The 18538-nt window shown below is 46.8% G+C and overlaps 1 protein-coding gene and 1 long non-coding RNA gene across 2 annotated transcripts; one reads left to right on the forward strand and one right to left on the reverse strand.

The window, feature by feature from the left end:
- Positions 1-11947: 11947 nt before the first annotated feature.
- Positions 11948-14210, forward strand: LOC142871004 (uncharacterized). Its single transcript, XR_012919353.1, has 3 exons — positions 11948-12087; positions 12824-13168; positions 14122-14210. It is a non-coding gene; the product is annotated as an uncharacterized LOC142871004 (long non-coding RNA).
- Positions 14211-14891: 681 nt separating this feature from the next.
- On the reverse strand, positions 14892-18538 carry MUCL3 (mucin like 3). Its single transcript, XM_076003533.1, has 2 exons — positions 16165-18538; positions 14892-15643 (listed from the first exon to the last, which is right to left on the reverse strand). Exons 1-2 carry the CDS (start codon positions 18097-18099, stop codon positions 15497-15499), a joined length of 2082 nt encoding a protein of 693 aa, XP_075859648.1. The 5' UTR covers positions 18100-18538; the 3' UTR covers positions 14892-15496.

The raw sequence follows: 18538 nt of genomic DNA on the forward strand, positions 1-18538 counted from the left end.
GTTCTGAAAGTGCCCATGTATAAGTTTTAAGTCTTTCTCCTATTAATACTATTAATCTTCATGTCAGTAAATTTTCAGCAAGTCTTTTTTTTTTTTTTTTTTTTTTTGATACAGAGTCTCACTTTGTTGTCCAGGCTAGAGTGAGTGCCATGGCGTCAGCCTAGCTCACAGCAACCTCAAACTCCTGGGCTCAAGCGATCCTCCTGCCTCAGCCTCCTGGGTAGCTGGGACTACAGGCATGCGCCACCATGCCTGGCTAATTTTTTTTTCTATATATTTTTTTAGTTGGCCAATTAATTTCTTTCTATTTTTAGTAGAGACAGGGTCTTGCTCTTGCTCAGGCTGGTTTCGAACTCCTGACCTCGAGCCATCTGCCCACCTTGACCTCCCAGAGTGCTAGGATTACAGGCATGAGCCACCACACCTGGTGGTTTCAGCAAGTCTTTATGGGAACAATGGCCTTTGTTTTCAAACTTTGGGGGCCAGCAATGCTTTGATGCCTACAATGTCAACAGATTTTGTTTGGGGATGTGGTGCTTTAGAAGGATCTAATTAGCTAATACCTTTAATACCTATGCTTATAAAATTTAGAAGTGATGTTTATTTGTGTTATTGTTATATGTTTATTTATATTATTGTGCTATTTGTTTAAAATAACAAGTCTTATTAAAATACTTAGACAAAACAAAAAAATTAAAACTATATTTTGATCCCTGTTCTATGTTATATATCTAATTTACATGGTGTAAAAGTTGTTAACAGAAAAGTAACTTAAACTGATAGCTGGAATCTAAGTGAACTTCTAAGATAAATAAATAAATTAGATAAATTAGGTAAATATAAGTGGAATAAATACAAAGGAAATTTTCACATAATTTTTAAATCGTATAGTCATTATGTTAAGTTAAAAAAGATAATCATAAAATGTCTGAGTCATTTCTAAGGTAAAATACTAGAACATTAATTCTTAAACATAAGTTTAAGCTTATATATTGTGATATCTTATTTTTATATTTAAGAATGCTAATAAAATTGGTGACTGATAACAGTTCAAAGTTACATACAAGTACACAGATGGGCCAAAAACAAAAAAGATAAAAATATTTAAAAGAAAAAAAATGACAGTTACTTTAACTTTCTAGGTTTTTCCAAGAGTTGACATTATGATTAATATATATAATTGAAACTTCTAGATGGAAAGGAGATTATTCTATATAAATTTTTAATAAAAAGGTTATCAGGCCAGACACAGTGGCTCACGCCTGTAATCCTAGCACTCTGGGAGGCCGAGGCGGGCAGATTGCTCAAGGTCAGGAGTTCGAAACCAGCCTGAGCAAGAGCGAGACCCCGTCTCTACTATAAATAGAAAGAAATTAATTTGACAACTAATATATATGGAAAAATTAGCTAGGCATGGTGGTGCATGCCTATAGTCCCAGCCACTTGGGAGGCTGAGGCAGGAGGATTGCTTGAGCCCAGGAGATTGAGGTTGCTGTGAGCGAGGCTGACGCCAGGGCACTCACTCTAGCCTGGGCAACAAAGTGAGACTCTGTCTCAAAAAAAAAAAAAAAGATTATCAGACATATATATATAATGGCTGCTAAAAAAAGGACAATTCTGTCTAATTTATTGGTTTTTGAAACTGCTTTGAAATTCAATATGCAAGTGATCCGAGTCGGCCTGGGCGGCCGTCTGCGAGTTCGGTTCAGGCAGATAACGCGGAAACAAGGCTGCGCGGCGCTGCAAGGGAGGGCGCAGCCCGTCCGGACGGGAGGCGGCGGCGCGGCGCGGCCCGGCGGCCCCACTGGCGACCCGCGCCCTCCCGCGGCGAGGCCGCCGCTGCTCGCACGTCCGTGGCTCAGCGTGAGCGCCCGCGGCCGTCGGCGCCTGGCTCCACCGCCCGCAAGAAGGTTCTGGAGTGGGTCCTGCCTTCCACACCTGGCAAGCAAAGACAGTGAAAACCAGTTTAAATGTGCAAAGTCCGGGGCTTTTCATGTCATTGCACCTTTTCTGCTGACCTTAATTTAAATTGTTTGGCTAAAAAAAAAATGTAAATGATCATTAAAAATTCAGTGGATATAAAAGTTAAAGGTTATAAATGTCTTAACTTATAGTCAAATCGGTTAAAATTAGATGAATTTGTTTATAAGATTTTATTAAAATTAACTTTATCATTATACACTAATACATAAAAAATTTGGCTTTCTCTTTTGACCTAGATTTTCATATGATATTAATAGAAATTACAAAAGATTTTTTATTCACCTTTTAATAAACTGCAAAAAGGAAGGGAAGGAGAGAAAGAGGCAGAATCAGCCTGCCTCCTCATTAACTTGCACTTCTATTAGGTCTTATACTTGTTTGAAAAACTGAGTCTCCTCTCCATCAAAGAATAGGATTTGTCCATTTTTTAAAAATTTTTGAATTATCACTTTGGCTATAATTTTATAGTAACCTGCCTTCTTGCTTCATGACAAGTGTCTTATGATGAAAAATGCATGACTTCCTGCTTTTTAAGCTTTCACTAAAATTTCAAGTTACTACAAATAAGAATTCTAGTCAGTGTATGTGATTATATTTATGAAGTGTACCAAAGATATGTTTTTAATAAGAAAAAAACGTAAGATATGTTTTGGGGCTTTTTGTGAAACAGAGTCTGGCTCTGTTGCCCAGGCTAGAGTGCCGTGGCGTCAGCCTAGCTCACAGCAACCTCAAACCTTGGGCTCGAGCAGTCCTGCTGCCTCAGCCTCCCGAGCAGCTGGGACATTTATCCGGCCTGTCTTGCTTAGCAGCCAACTTGTCCTGAGCCCACAGTGCGCACTCTCCAATGGTCTGAGGGACAGTGAACCTGTTTAAAAAGGGACAGCCCCCTGTTTAAAAAGTTTGAGGACCCCTGGTCTATAGTCTGTGCAGGTTTGGATAACGTTTATAAAAGGGAATTTATTACAGAATTTTGTATGTGGTCTAGTTGGCTATAATTCAAAAAAGAAATTTTGGTTAAGACAAAGTTTTCGGTAGATATTAATTTGCTCTTAATGAAATGACATGATGTACTCATTTTGATTCTATAAAGTTTCCTTTTTTTTTTTTTTTTTTTTTGAGACAGAGTCTCGCTTTGTTGCCCAGGCTAGAGTGAGTGCCGTGGCGTCAGCCTAGCTCACAGCAACCTCAAACTCCTGGGCTCAAGCAATCCTCCTGCCTCAGCCTCCCGAGTAGCTGGGACTACAGGCATGTACCACCATGTCCGGCTAATGTTTTCTATATATATTAGTTGGCCAATTAATTTCTTTCTACTTCTAGTAGAGACAGGGTCCTGCTCTTGCTCAGGTTGGTTTCGAACTCCTGACCTTGAGCAATCCGGCCGCCTCGGCCTCCCAGAGTGCTAGGATTACAGGTGTGAGCTATAATGTTTCCTTTTTAATTAAAAAAAATATTGCACTACAGAAGGTTTTTTCTTTACTTTTCAGTAACTGACCTAAAAGAAGCAAAGATTTTATGCTTTATCAAGACAATCCCTGTGCTCTCTTTATTAGATTTTTTTTTTTTTTTTTTTTGAGACAGAGTCTCGCTTTCTTGCCTAGGCTAGAATGAGTGCCGTGGCGTCAGCCTAGCTCACAGCAACCTCAAACTCCTGGGCTCAAGCGATCCTCCTGCCTCAGCCTCCCGAGTAGCTGGGACTACAGGCACGAGCCACCATGCCCGGCTGATTTTTATATTATATATATTAGTTAGCCAATTAATTTCTTTCTATTTTTTATGGTAGAGGCGGGGTCTCGCTCAGGCTGGTTTTGAACTCCTGACCTTGAGCAATCTGCCCGCCTCAGCCTCCCAGAGTGCTAGGATTACAGGCGTTAGCCACCGCGCCCGGCCTCTTTATTAGATTTTGACTAACTAGAAAAACTAAACTTTAAAAAGGTTAAGGTTACACCCATATAACTTACTTTATCCTCTTTAGAATCTTTGGATGGCTATCTCTCTTGGTTAAGTAAATGACCCTTATTTTAGGCTGTGTGCGGTGGCTCACGCCTGTAATCCTAGCTCTCTGGGAGGCTGAGGCGGGTGGATTGCTCGAGGTCAGGAGTTCAAAACCAGCCTGAGCAAGAGCGAGACCCCATCTATACAATAAATAAAAAGAAATTAATTGGCCAACTGATATATATAGAAAAAGTTAGCCGGGCATGGTGGCGCATACCTGTAGTCCCAGCTACTCGGGAGGCTGAGGCAGGAGGATTGCTTGAGCCCAGGAGTTTGAGGTTGCCGTGAGCTAGGCTGACATCCCGGCACTCACTGTAGCCTGGGCAACAAAGCGAGACTCTGTCTCAAAAAAAAAAAAAAAAATGACCCTTATTTTATAGTGGTTTGTGATCATATTTGAACAAATGTTTTAATCCTGTGATATCTGACAAACTTCCAAAACCCAAATTCTAAATCCAGCCTTTTGACCTTAAACTAGCTTTTTATATATTAGGGCCACTGAAAATCTAAGACAGACATTAGATTTATTTGGTGCATTAAAACCATACAGAGAGGCCGGGCGCGGTGGCTCACGCCTATAATCCTAGCACTCTGGGAGGCCGAGGCGGGCGGATTGCTTGAGGTCAGGAGTTGGAAACCAGCCTGAGCAAGAGCGAGACCCCGTCTCTACTATAAATAGAAAGAAATTAATTGGCCAACTAATATATATATAGAAAAATTAGCCGGGCATGGTGGCACATGCCTGTAGTCCCAGCTACTCGGGAGGCTGAGGCAGAAGGATTACTTGAGCCCAGGAGTTTGAGGTTGCTGTGAGCTAGGGTGACGCCACGGCACTCACTATAGCCTGGGCAACAAGCGAGACTCTGTCTCAAAAAAAAAAAAAACATACAGAGAACATTGTCAAATATGAAATGGCATTTAACTTTCTTTGGGATATATTTGTATGTATACTTATATGTATATAAGTATGTTATTAATATATGTTCCAATATTATAAAATGTTAACATGTCTTGCTGTTATGTTATCAGTAATAATTATGGTTATTATGTAAATTGCCATATGCCACAAAAATAGCCAATTTGGTTTGTCAATTGTCTCTTTAACCATGGCTAGTCCAAGTTTTAGATATTTATTCTTTCACTTTGATTCATTTCAGAAACTGGTTCTTTCTGGCTAAGTCCAAAGTTTGCTTCTTCAGGTAAAGTCATGGAAAAGACTGACAAGTTCACTTGAATACAGGTTTCTGATAACTTTGGAGATTATATACCATTGGACTAAAACAAAACAAACTTCCAGGACTTTAATTAGAAAACTGATATGTCCATGAGTATAGCTAACTCATGAGACCAAATTAAATTTTTAAAAAAGACTCTATTTAAAATATTACTGATTCTTTTGTTTTGTTTTCCAGAGTCCTGACAAGTTTTAAGTAAATAGCAAGTTTACCTGATCTCCAGGACCTAGAACTGTGGGACTGCCAAAGCCCTGTTCAAATATCCTCCCTCTGTGCCTATCAACTATCTCGGAAGAGGGGGCGTGCCAGATTGTAAGGGCAGATGCTGAGGGATGGAATTAGCTTAGACCCTGCAGATCAAGGAGGGGTACACAGAAACCTAAAGGAACACTAACTGAAATACTTCGTCTTTTCAGGCCACATGCTGTACAGATATCCATCCTAATCATAACACTTTTTTTCCCCTGCTTCCTATAGACTTAGAACTTCCTGAGTATGATTGTTCTGAGTTATGTGTTTATACAAAAGGAGATAATAACAAGTAATTTATCAGCCACCTTAGTATAATACTAAATTACTAAAGAGACTAAAATATCGGACGCAATAAAAGTCTCTAATTCCCTTAGCTTAAATGTTAACGATGCTTATGTTTGCTACAAGTCTACCACTAAACCCAAGAATATAGTAGCTCAACACTTACAGATAAGTTAGTTTTATAGCCTTGCCTTTGACATTTTGGATTTTACTTGTAAAACAGGAATGAGAGCAGGAGTGACTCCATGACAGGTTGCACTTCCTGGAGTAGGCCTAAGTTTCAGTTTCCCCAAAACTTCGCCTACTACACCCTTCCCCGAAATGACGCCCGTGGCTTTTGAAGGAGCCAATCAGGAGCCGACACAATCAGCCACTTTTAAAGGAACCAATGGACTAAGGGGGGGAGGTGTACCCAGTGTATATAACTTGCAGAAAAGTATAAAAGCTTGACTTACACCCCAGGGTGGGGTCCTGGTTTGTAGGGAGGCCACTGGGTTGCTGCCCTGGGACCTGGACCCGAGCCCGAGCTAGCCAATAAACTCCTTTGTGCTTTGCAGCCTCAGTGATTCTGCCTCTGTGTTCCTGGGGTCGAAGGAAACTGACTCCAACATACTCTTATGTTGTCTAGAAGGTTTTAAAGTGTTGATGAGTGCCTGTCTACCTCCAGTCCTGTTTGGCCTAAAATATTTAATTGGCTGGAAGCCAACTTTTGGCTCTTCAGTCCTCTTGGCCACAAGGGTCCCACCAAGGGATGTATGGACCCAGGGCAGGTAGCCACACCACTCTGACAATGGATGGGCCAAAGTAAGAGTTTGGCCATAGACGCTGCCTCTGATGGATCTTGGCCAAAAGGGGGGAATTGTGAATTAAAATAAAATCTTAAGGCTCCCCCTCACCAGCTGACTGAATGGACCCCCTCTTGGCCAAGGAGATATCCTAAAATTAAATTGCCTGCCATGAGTAGGGAGGTCAGACATACCTCATCATGCCCCCTCCCATCTTGGGGACATCCTTTGTAACCCATTAACAGGCCTAAGGGTATGCAAGACACACCTGCAGGTCCTCAATTTACACAACAAATCTATGTCTGGTGGTTTATCTTTGATTAACAGACCTCCTTAAAACATTCCAAGCCTTGTTCAGGTGGTGGCTCATGCCTGTAATTCTAGCACTCTGAGAGGCCGAGGTGGGAGGATGGCTCAAGGTCAGAAGTTTGAAACCAGCCTGAGCAAGAGTGAGACCCCACCTCTACTAAAAATAGGAAAAAAATTAATTGGTCAACTAAAAATATATAGAAAAAATTAGCTGGGCATGGTGGCGCATGCCTGTAGTTCCAGCTACTCCGGAGGCTGAGGTAGGAGGTGTAAGGTTTTTCAGCGGCAGCGAAAAGAAAAGACAGACACAGAGAGAGAAAGAGTGGGGGCCAAACCACGTGGCTTTATTATACACTCGTGGACGAGGTTCCGGAGCCCTGAGAGGGGAGCCCCGGAAGTCACCGCAGTTTGAAGGGGCCCGAGGCCTTTTATACCCTTTGGGCGGGGCTAGGGACTTGTGGTGGAAAGAGCTGGGATCCTCTATTGTGACCTTGGATGGTCGTTGAGAAATAGGAGGGGCTGGAGGTATTTATGGAATCCAGGAGCGAATCCAGGTGGAGATCTGGGTGTGGTTCCTCTCAACGGAGCCTGGCAGTTTGTCCTTGGTGGGTCTGGTCACGTGAGCGTTTTCTTTTTCCATCTAGGGAGGGGAGGGGGTCACCACCAGCCTTACAGGAGGATTGCTTGAGCCCAGGAATTTGAGGTTACTGTGAACTAGGCTGATGCCACTGCACTGTAGCCCGGGCAACAGAGTAAGACTCTGTCTCAAAGAAAAACAACATTCCAAGCCTTTAGACAAAGCTCTCTTTAACCAATTATAAGCCAAAGAATCTTTAAACCCACCTATAACCTATAACCGCCCCCCACCCCCTTCGAGATGGCCCACCTTTTGGGGCCAAACCAATGTATGCCTCCCATGTACTGATTTATGACTTTACCTGTAACTCCTGTCTTCCTGAAATGTATAAAACCAAACTGTAACCCAGCCACAGTGAGTCCACTTGCCCAAGGCCTCTTGGCAGTAACTCCGGGTCATGGTCCTCAAATTTGGCTCAGAATAAATCTCTTTAAAATTATTTTGCAGACTTTGGCTTTTTTCCATTGACACTGGAGATGTCTGCTTTTTGTAATAAACCTTCAGTATTATTGGACTTTTTAAACTATTCACATGGATTTCTCTGCTAAAATTTGCAGAGTAAATACCCACACAGTGGCTGGGCGCGGTGGCTCACACCTGTAATCCTAGCACTCTGGGAGGCCGAGGCGGAGGAATTGCTCAAGATCAGGAGTTCGAAACCAACCTGAGCAAGAGTGAGACCCCGTCTCTACTATAAATAGAAAGAAATTAATTGGCTAACTAATATACATATAAGCAAATTAGCCAGGTATGGTGGTGCATGCCTGTAGTCCCAGCTACTTGGGAGGCTGAGGCAGCAGGATTGCTTGAGCCCAGGAGTTTGAGGTTGCTGTGAGCTAGGCTGACACGACTGCACTCACTGTAGTCTAGGCAACAAAGTGAGTGTCTGTCTCAAAAAAAAAAAAAATACCCACACACAGTGAGTAGGAGATAAGGAAATGGAAACAGTGTTTACAGGGGACTGCTCCAGGGAAGGAGCGTGGAGGGGGCGGAGCTGAGATGTGCTGGGAGCTGGTAGGTGGAAGTGGCAGAGTGGAGCTTTCCAAAATGCACTAGGCATCCGGAGCAAGTCCAGCCCCTACCCAACCTTGCTGACTCAGGAACCCTAGGCGCAGGGCCCAGGCACCTACACTTTTACCTCCAGGTGCTTCCTGTGCACACTGTCCAGAGCTTGTTTGGCTGCTGACAGAAAGGCTGCTGGGGAAGGAGCCGTGCAAGTTGTAGGGGCAGAGGCCCCAGAGAAACAGCAAGGGCGGGATGGAGCCAGAGCCCAGGTGCCAGAACAGTCCCCCAGTGTAAACAGAAAAAGGACGCTGATGAGGGTGGCTTTTTAGACGGGCTGGTGGGAAGATGAGGCAGGGCCTGCGGGCATTTTGCACATTTGCGGCTCAGTTTTACAAGGTGCCTTATCTGTGTGCTATCCATCTTCCCCAGCGGGCTGTAAGATCAAGGCAGGGCCTGTCACTGCTTTCTTCACTGCTGTATCTTCAGACCTAGCACCGAGTAGATGCTCAAAAAATGTTTGCTGAACAAACACGTGAATGTCCCCTTCGATATCACGGGACATCCAAGTGAAGACGTCATTGAAAAAAACTGGAAATACAGGACTGGATTTCAGGGCAAAGACAGGCTAGCGGGGAGTCTGGACTTGTCTGCTGCAATAGTAGCTGGAGCCTTTCAAAAAGAACAGGCTCACAGAGAAGCAGGGAGGAAGAAAGCAACAGGATGTGCCAGAGTCCAAAGCATAGCTGAGACAGAGCAGAGGAAGGGTGCAAGAAACTGACACCAGAGGGGAAAGAAAAGATGCCACAAAGCTGTGCGTCCTAGTTCACTCAGCCTGGGGTTCTTTTTGTGGATGGCAGCTCGGCATCGGCCCTCCCCGCTCCTTTGTGCACGAGGGTGTTCCACCCACAGAGCAAGCTTTATGGGTATTTGATATCGGGTTTTAGTCCTTAAGAAGAGAAACTTTGTTAGGGACCGACCTTCCACAGCCCCACCGGACAGAAAAGCAGAGACATCGAGGATGCAATCACACAAGAGGAGGTTTATTTTCTGGCTAGCCAGGGTCCAAGCCCCAGAGCACCAACGCAGTGGCCACTCTCGCAGGCAAGGACCCCGACCGGAACAACGGCATGCCTTTTATCCCCATGGTGCACAAGCTGCGCACAAGCCGACTACGCGTGGATCATGCGTTGACCTTTAAAATGATTGGTTGCCCACTATTGCCTTTTGAAATAATTGGCGGGTTGGTTGCCCTCTATTGCCTGATGGGCCAGTAGCCCGTGCTTCAATGACCTCATCCCATAATTCCCCCTACAGCGGTGTAGCAAGCAAGCAATGACCAGAAGCAAAGGTTTGCCGTTAGCTCATTGCCCCACCCAAGTGAATTCCCGACTAGTAGAATTCCTCTGCCCTTCCTCTGTCCTACAAATTCCTCTGCCCTACAACTTGAAATTCTGAAAGGGTTGAGGAGCGAAGTCAGGTGAAAAGGGAACACAGGAGGTCGGATTTTACTTTTCCACAGGCCAATTTCACTCGCAGCTCCCATAGCCCTGGGGCCTCGGGGGTCCCTCCACACACGTCTCTGAGGAGTGTGAGAGCTGACTAAGGACGTATGTTCACACAGTATTTCTGGAAAAACTCTTAATTTGACTTGGCTTTAGACTTGGAGCCTGGCTCTACCATGGAATTAAGGATGATACTGGATTTCAAGTTAGATACAAAGCACTTGTCAAGCAGCCTTTACACCTGGGGTCTGAGGGAAACAGAACGCGCTGCTATTGGAGTCCATGCTTCAGCTGAGGTGGGCGGGTGACAAGGGTGGGCTTGCTGCCAGGGGTGATGGTCCTGGTCAGTGGGGGCACTGCCTTTCACAGAAAGGGGCAAAAAACGAGTTCATCATTTTTACTTCCAGCAAAAGAATGAGAATATGTGAGCAGAGTGCTTGGGACAGGCACCCTTGTCTCCTTCAGACTTTTTGTGGACTTCAAGTCGTCTCTGATTGATGGATAATACACTTACCGGGTACCAGATTGCAAAGAGGAGCAGCACCTGGATGCAGGAGGCAGGAGACAACGTCCCTCTCCTCATTGTGAAGTAACCCACATGGGAGGTTGTTGTCTAGAACGCCTGTGGCAGAGTGATGATGCCAGGCGAGCATCCCAGTGGGACCTCAGGCTGCAGGAAGAATGAAAAGCTCGCCAAGACCAGGGTTCTGGGAGTGTAAGATACTAGGCTATAAGGACACCTTCCAGCTTCTGTTTACTGCTTGTCTGCTAACCGCAAGGCATTATGAGTACATTATGGGATGCAGAGGAGAAAGACAAAGAACGCGGAAACCGGGGTCTCGCAGCTAGGACCCGGAGCAGGTTAGGGCCTATCAGGGGCAGGATGAAGTAAGAATCACTGTGGGGCGGATGCATGACCAGTGTGTAAACAACTGAGTTATAAAAGAGTCTCTAACACACAAAGGAGGGTCCCTGCCCGAAGAAGAGGCCACTGCGCTGGCACTCTGGGGGCTGGGACCCTAGCTCGAGCTAGACAATAAAACTCCTTTTGATAATTACAGCCTCGGTGACTCTGTCTCTGTCCTGCGGCCTTGTGAATCTCGAATGTGACAGGAGTAGGATCAGCTGGGGAGGGGCAGCGCAGTAGGAGCCAGACGCTAGGACGGCTGGATCCTGGGTTCCACACATTGCTCCCACAATATAGGTGGCTTGATTTCTTTTCCCACTTGCCCATAGCTGTGGCATTTATAGTTGCCACGGGCAGGGGAGGCCATAACTTCTGGGTCCTCCCTCTCCTGGGAGGGGCAGGAGCAGGGGGCAGACGACAGGGGATCAAACCTGTCTGAGGAGAGGAGACCCACCCTCCGGGCCAGAGGTCAACAGAAACCTGTTTCCTCTGGGATGTTTTATTTCTGGCTTTGTAGAAGGCAGAGGGGAGAAAAATGAAGGTGACTGGGTCCCAGATCTCGGATGGTCTTCTTACTCTGCCAGCACCGCCGCAGGGGCGCTGTGAGGGAGGACGCGGGAGGCTGCCGCGGAGACCCTGGCCTGGGACGCTGACTGTGAGGCCAGAAGACTCTGGAAGTTAAGGGCTGAAAGGGGAGAGCTGGACTCTGGAGGAAGGGCGGGACACGCTCTCACACAGCTCGCAGTCTGTCCTTGGGCGGCCGGCGGCCTCGGACCCGGAACCGGGCTCCACTGAGGAGCAGAGTCCGGTCGAGGCTTGGAGGAAGCAAACTCTCCCGTCGGGGCCCTGTGAGTTTGAGCAAGGCACTTCTCTGAGCCTCGGCCCCCTCATGCGTAACGCGGGCCTCTTCAGGAAAGAACTCGCGGACGCGGGAGCACTGACGCGCTGTCGCATGACGCGATGTCGCATGACGCGCTGTGGCATGACGCGCTGTCGCATGACGCGCTGTGGCATGACGCGCTGTCGCATGACGCGCTGTCGCATGACGCGCTGTCGCATGACGCGCTGTCGCCGGTGCTGCCCGGCGGCGCGGGCGGGCGGCGCGGACTCCGGGAAGACCCTGATCCCTGCTCCCGCCCCTCCCCACCGGGACGGCACCCCGTCTCGGGGGCTTCCCGGGCGGCACTTGGACTTGCACGTGAGGAGGGAGCCCAGGCCCTGTTAGGGGAGCGCCCCTAGATTTCAAAGTGGTGATTGGCGGGCAGAGCAGCGGGAGGGAGCGACTGCCCCGCGCAGAGCCGGCCGGACCCGACCCTTTCGCCCTGTGCTTTGCTGCCTTGGCAGGGGAGGGGTCAGTCGGGTAGAGTGTTTAAGACTCTTAGGGCACAAGTGTTTTTATTTAATTTTTTTTTTTTTTTTTTTTTTTTTTTGAGACAGAGTCTCACTTTGTTGCCCAGGCTAGAGTGAGTGCCCTGGCGTCAGCCTAGCTCACAGCAACCTCAAACTCCTGGGCTCAAACGATCCTCCTGCCTCAGCCTCCCGAGTAGCTGGGACTACAGGCATGTGCCACCATGCCCGGCTCATTTTTTCTATATATATTAGTTGGCCAATTAATTTCTTTCTATTTATAGTAGAGACGGGGTCTGGCTCTTGCTCAGGCTGGTTTTGAACTCCTGACCTCGAGCTATCCGCCCACCTCGGCCTCCCAGAGTGCTAGGATTACAGGCGTGAGCCACCGCGCCCGGCCTAATTTTGTTTTTTAATTAGGGTCCAGGCTGGGGAAATTCAACAGTTAGAGGCTGGGGTTAGGCGTCTCTGCATTTCTCCCAGGGCAGAGAGACTCTCCTATGCTGGCAGCTGCCACACGCTGAGTCACTGTCTGCCCAGACAACTACAAATCAGGCATCTTTCTCCTTTTCTCAACCCTCTTCTAGAACCCAGGTGTCCCTCTGGGCCTCAGGCCTTCTTCAAGGAGCTGAGTCCCTCTGGCACCTGGCATGCCTCCTTTCTGGGGCCCAAGCTGCAATCCTTCCCTTAGCAAACAGGGTCTCCGGTGGAAGGTTCAGAGAGACCTTCAGGCCCGTAAGGGCCAGACAGTTCAGTGACGTCGGTGTCAGGTTTGGACTACTGACCAGGATAGGCTCTCAGCAAATGTGGACGCCCAAAGCAGCAAATGGTGACCCTCGGCCCCGCTGTCTGATTCTGGATGCAGTTAAGGGTAAAAGGCCAGTAGCCAGCCGGGGTGCCTTTCCAGTCAGCCAGTATGTCGTCCTCCTCCAGTAAGAGTCTGAGCCAAGGCCATGGGTGATGAGAGGGTTGGGACTGACACTTGGGCACAGAATGGTTTGGGAGCAGGCCTGGTGTCCTGTTAGCAGGGCTAACATAAATATAGGGTGTGGTAGATGCCATAAAGTTGGGTTTAATTAAGGCATTCTTTTGTTCTGTATAGCACTACCTGCTAACAACTCTTTTTTTTTTTTTTTGAGACAGAGTCTCACTTTGTTGCCCAGGCTAGAGTGAGTGCCGTGGCGTCAGCCTAGCTCACAGCAACCTCAAACTCCTGGGCTCAAGCGATCCTCCTGCCTCAGCCTCCCCAGTAGCTGGGACTACAGGCATGCGCCACCATGCCCAGCTAATTTTTTCTATATGTTTTTAGTTGGCCAATTAATTTCTTTCTATTTTTAGTAGAGACGGGGTCTCACTCAGGCTGGATTCGAACTCCTGACCTTGAGCAATCCACCCGCCTTGGCCTCCCAGATTGCTTGGATTACAGGCGTGAGCCACCACGCCCGGCCTGCTAACAACTCTTGTTGAATTATTTAATTTTAATTTTCCTGTATTTGTGTCCCAAGTTAGGACTAAAAGCTTATACTTCTTTCTATCATCAATAGAGTATATAATGGGTGCTTAAAACTTGCTTATTAACCGATGAATTTTCTCCTCATTTTGTCATCATGCAAATAAACCTAGCATGAACTGAGGCTGGCTCTTATCTAAACCCAGAAATGAGCCATTTCAGGAGCAATGCAAGCTCCGCCTCCCCTTCCTCGACCCTGCTGAGACCTGCAGTCCTGTGCTTTGGCCCCTCCTGCTCAGGAGCTTCTGTAAGGTCACAGTCAGAGCCAGAATCACCAGCCAGGACTTTCTCCCAATAGTAGTTCAATAACTATGATGTCCTTGTTTTATAAATATCTTATACTTTATTATAAAAGACCAATATTTTCATTTTTAGAAAGGAAATTATCTGTCATCCGTCCACTCTCCTTGTCCCCTCGGCTCAATCAGTAATAGGTGAAAAGGCTACAAGAAGTGGAAGAGAAAACCTAGAAGGCATACACAGATGAAATGCCCACAAGGAAGAAATTCGGAATCTGGGCTAAATGCTTAAGAAGAGGATGGGGGCAGGAGAGAAGAGAGGTGCCTCCTACAAGATAAAACCTGCCTGGCTTTTGATGGAAGAGACAGGAGAATAAATGCTGAGTGGGGACTGCATCTGGGAAGGGCTAGGGTGGGGATCAGTGGATGGGATCACAGGCCAAACAAAAACCCCCTCCTGGTGTGCCCACCCACACCCCAGCCAGCGAAACCAATAGGGTGCCCACTGTGAACATTTAGAAAAACTGAGGGATTCAGGGAGAAAAACTGAGGAAGAGGAAGGCACCATGTGGATGAGAGATATTTATGATCTTTTCTGAAGTTTTCCTTTCTCCAGGGAATGGAGAGAGTAGAGACGGAAATAAATTCTCTTTTCTTCCTAGATCCTATTTTTTCATTAAAAGAAAAAGAAGGCTGGTCATGGTGGCTCACGCCTGTAATCCTAGCACTCTGAGAGGCTGAGGCAGGAGGATTGCTTGAGCTCAGGAGTTCGAGACCAGCCTGAGCAAAAGGGAGACCCCGTCTCTACTAAAAATAGAGAAAAATTAGCTGGGCAACTAAAAACAGAAAAAATTAGTCAGGCATGGTGATGCAGGCCTGTAGTCCCAGCTATTTGGTAGGCTGAGGCAGGAGGATCACTTAAGCCCAGGAGTTGAGGTTGCTGTGAGCTAGGCTGATGCCATGGCACTGTAGCTCAGGCAACAGAGTGAGACTATGCCCCCCCCTAAAAGAAAAAAAGAAGGGCAAGGATTCTGGGAAGTTAGACTCCAGCCTGTTTACCCATAAACTCTTAAGTAATAGTGAGATGAAATAATATAGACTGGTCCTGAAACCCAGAGGCTCTGTCCTCAGGCTCCCCACTGCCCATAAGGCCCACTCACAGTCGGTCCGAGGCCCTGCCCTTCCAAGGCTCCTGTCCTTCCCTTGGCCATGCCCCTCCCCGGACTCAGTGTCCCGCGTTGGTCCCCACCCACATGTCCATCAAACAGCTTCTCATTCTCAGACCATCACCTTCAACAGAGAACACTGACTTGTATAATTTGCACATTCTTCTCTGTCCCCTAAACTTGGGTCCTCCTTGCTTGTCACCTCATTCCCCAACCAGTGGCAATTAAGAACAGAGGGAAGGGTAAGGCTGCTGTCAGTATTCTCTGCCTTCCCCGGAGTCCAGGAAATAGAACTTGTGTGTCTGGTTCCTCATTCAGGAAAGGGGCAGAGCACCTTCTCCGGGATCATCGTGGGGAAGGGATCTGGCCCCTGCCAAGGGTCTGCTGCTCCATCATGTAGACTGGGTAGGAATTGGGGCCGCCCTCATCCTCTGGATCATTGTCCCAGGTGTTCTGGGTCAGTGTACGGCGTGTTCGCATCACGTAAGAGACCTGTGATTGGGACGAGAGAGAAGGAATGAGAACCATCCGCCATGCCTCCTGCACCTCAGGCCCCTCACCCTGCCCTCCCCGCCCTTGGCCTTCGGGTGGCCCTTTCTCAGCATTCCATCCAAACCTTGGTCCTTATTCTAGCCCTAGATCCAACACACCGAGCCCCAAACTCCTCCAATTCCCCCATCTCCTCATCCTTATGTCCCCTATTCCCACACCCCAGAATCTATCTCCACCCCCTAAATTTTCTGTCTTTCGCACTCTTTTTTTCTCAACTACAGATCCAACTTTTTATATCTGTTCCAACTTTTTATATCCATTTCTAACTTTTTACATCCCATGTATTTATTTTCTTCCCCTTAGTTTTCATCACTATTCCCCTTTCTTTTCATCTCCCCCAGCCCCTGTCATATCTCTTTTCCTAGACATTATTCCCTCTAACTCTGACCCCTAAATTCTCTTCAACTCCCTATCCCATAGGAGTTGGGGAGGTATTTCCCTGGGGCACCCTTGTCTCTTACCAAGAAGACCAGGCCAAGGAACACCAGGAGGAGAATTACAGCCACCAGAATCACAATAACTATGGCCCATGCAGGGAATGGATCATTTTCGCCCATCTGTCCAGGATGGAGACCTCCTTGGGAGCCATCTTTATTCTGGTATTGATGACTCTTATGGCCTGGGGCTTCTGACAGGATGGAACTCAGCTCCATTCTAGATGCAGTGATTGTGACAGAACCAATGGGCACCTGATGGGTAACCCCAGTTTTATGTAGATAAGGAGAAGTAGCAGCAACAAATTTGTCTCCTGTAACCTTGACTGGAGGTCTTATACTCTTTATGACTGCAGTATATTCTGAGTTTTCCGTAGGTTTTGCTGGGACTGGTGTGGTTTTCCCCATGGTGGATGTGGTCTTCTTTGGGTGTACTGTAGGCATTTCTGAGGCTCTTCTGGCTTTCTCTGTGGTTAATGGGGTATTTTCTGGGTATTTTGTAGACTTTTCTGGTACTTGTGTCATCTTCTCATGGGCCAATGTGGTCTTTTCTTCCTGTTCTGTAGGCTTTGTTGAGGGTTTTATGGCCATCCCATTGGCTGATGTCAACTTTTCTGGATGTTGTGTAGGCTTTAGTGGGGATGATATGGCCTTCTCATTGGCTGATGTGGTCTTTTCTCCATGTTGTATAGGCTTTGCTGAGTATGGTGTGATCTTCTCATTGTCTGATGTAATCTCTTCCTCATGTTGTGTGGACTTTACTGGGGATGGTGTGGTCTTCTCATTGGCTGAGGTGGTCTTTTCCTCATGTTGTGTAGGTTTTACTGGAGATGGTGTGGTCTTCTCATTGGCCGATGTGGTCTTTTCTCCATGTTGTGTGAGCTTTACTGGGAATGGTGTAGTCTTCTCATGGGCTGAGGTAGTCTTTTCCTCATGTTGTGTGGGTTTTACTGGGGATGGTATGGTCTTCTCATTGGCTGATGTGGTCTTTTCTCCATGTTGTGTAGGCTTTGCTGAGTATGGTGTAGTCTTCTCATTGACTAATCTGGTCTTTTCTCCATGTTGTGTGGGCTTTGCTGAGTATGGTGTGGTCTTCTCTTCAACTGATGTAACCTTTTCCTCATGTTGTGTGGGCTTTACTGGGGACGGTGTAGTCTTCTCATTGGCTGATGTAATCTTTTCTCCATGTTGTGTGGGCTTTACTGGGGATGAGGTGGTCTCCTCATTGGCTGATGTGGTCTTTTCTCCATGTTGTGTGGGCTTTACTGGGGATGAGGTGGACTTCTCATTGCCTGATAGTGTCTTCCCCTCATGTCGTGTGGGCTTTACTGGGGACGGTGTGGTCTCCTCATTGGCTGATGTAACTTTTTCCTCATGTTGTGTGGGCTTTACTGGGGATGAGGTTGTCTTCTCATTGTCTGATGTGGTCTTATCTCCATGTCGTATAGGCTTTGCTGAGTATGGTATGGTCTTTTCATTTGCTGTTGTGATGTTTTCTCCATGTTGTTTAGGGTTTGCTGAGGATGGCATGATCTTCTCATAGACTGATGGGGTCTTTTCTCCATGTTGTGTGGGCTTTGCTGAGTATGGTGTGGTCTTCACGTTGTCTGATGTGGTCTTTTCTCCGTGTTCTGTAGGCTTTGCAGAGGCTCTTGTGGTCTTCTCACTAGCCAACGTGGTCTCTTTTATGTGTTTTGTAGTTTTTATCTGGAGCTTGTCTGAGGCAACTGTAGTACTGTCTTCAGGTTTTTCTGACTTCTGTGGAGTTTGTATAGTCTTGTATGTTGTTTTTGTGGCTGTTGTGATTTTTTCTGAAGAGGATGTTGTTTTTTTGTTGCTCCCTGAATTGTCTGAGAGGTGGAAGGGAATTGTAATCTTTGGTGATGTGGTACTTTTATTACGTAAAGTAATGGTGGTCTTTTCCAAAGAGCTAATGGTTTTATCTGAGTTTCCTGTTACCATTGGTTTCCTTGTTGGTCTTTTTATTGTGGATCTACGACAAGTTGTTTTGCTCTTGGGAGCTGGGGTTAGATGCTTTTTATCAGAGGAATCTTTATGTGTGGTAGCAGAGTTAGTGGGATCAACAGAGCGTTTGTTGCGGGTGATTGGCTCTTTTCCTTGATTGCTGAGGTTTTGTCCCGAAGTGGGAGGAGCTTCATGATCAGCTGTAGGCCTTTTGTGGTCTGTGCTTTTAGAGTTGTCTATAGGTTTGTGAATTGGCTCTGAATGGTGTGTGGTGTTGCAGTGATGTTTTGGTTTTGGGGTTTCTATAGATTTAGGGAGGTCTGGCAGTCTTTCTCCTGAAGACAGAACAGTATAGACAGAGGGAGCACCGGAAACAGGGCCTACAGCGAGGGGAAATAAATGACCAGATGTTGGGGATTCCCCAGTTTTCTGCCAT

Source organism: Microcebus murinus, chromosome 5, assembly GCF_040939455.1.
Source record: "Microcebus murinus isolate Inina chromosome 5, M.murinus_Inina_mat1.0, whole genome shotgun sequence".
Classification (NCBI taxonomy): domain Eukaryota; kingdom Metazoa; phylum Chordata; class Mammalia; order Primates; family Cheirogaleidae; genus Microcebus; species Microcebus murinus.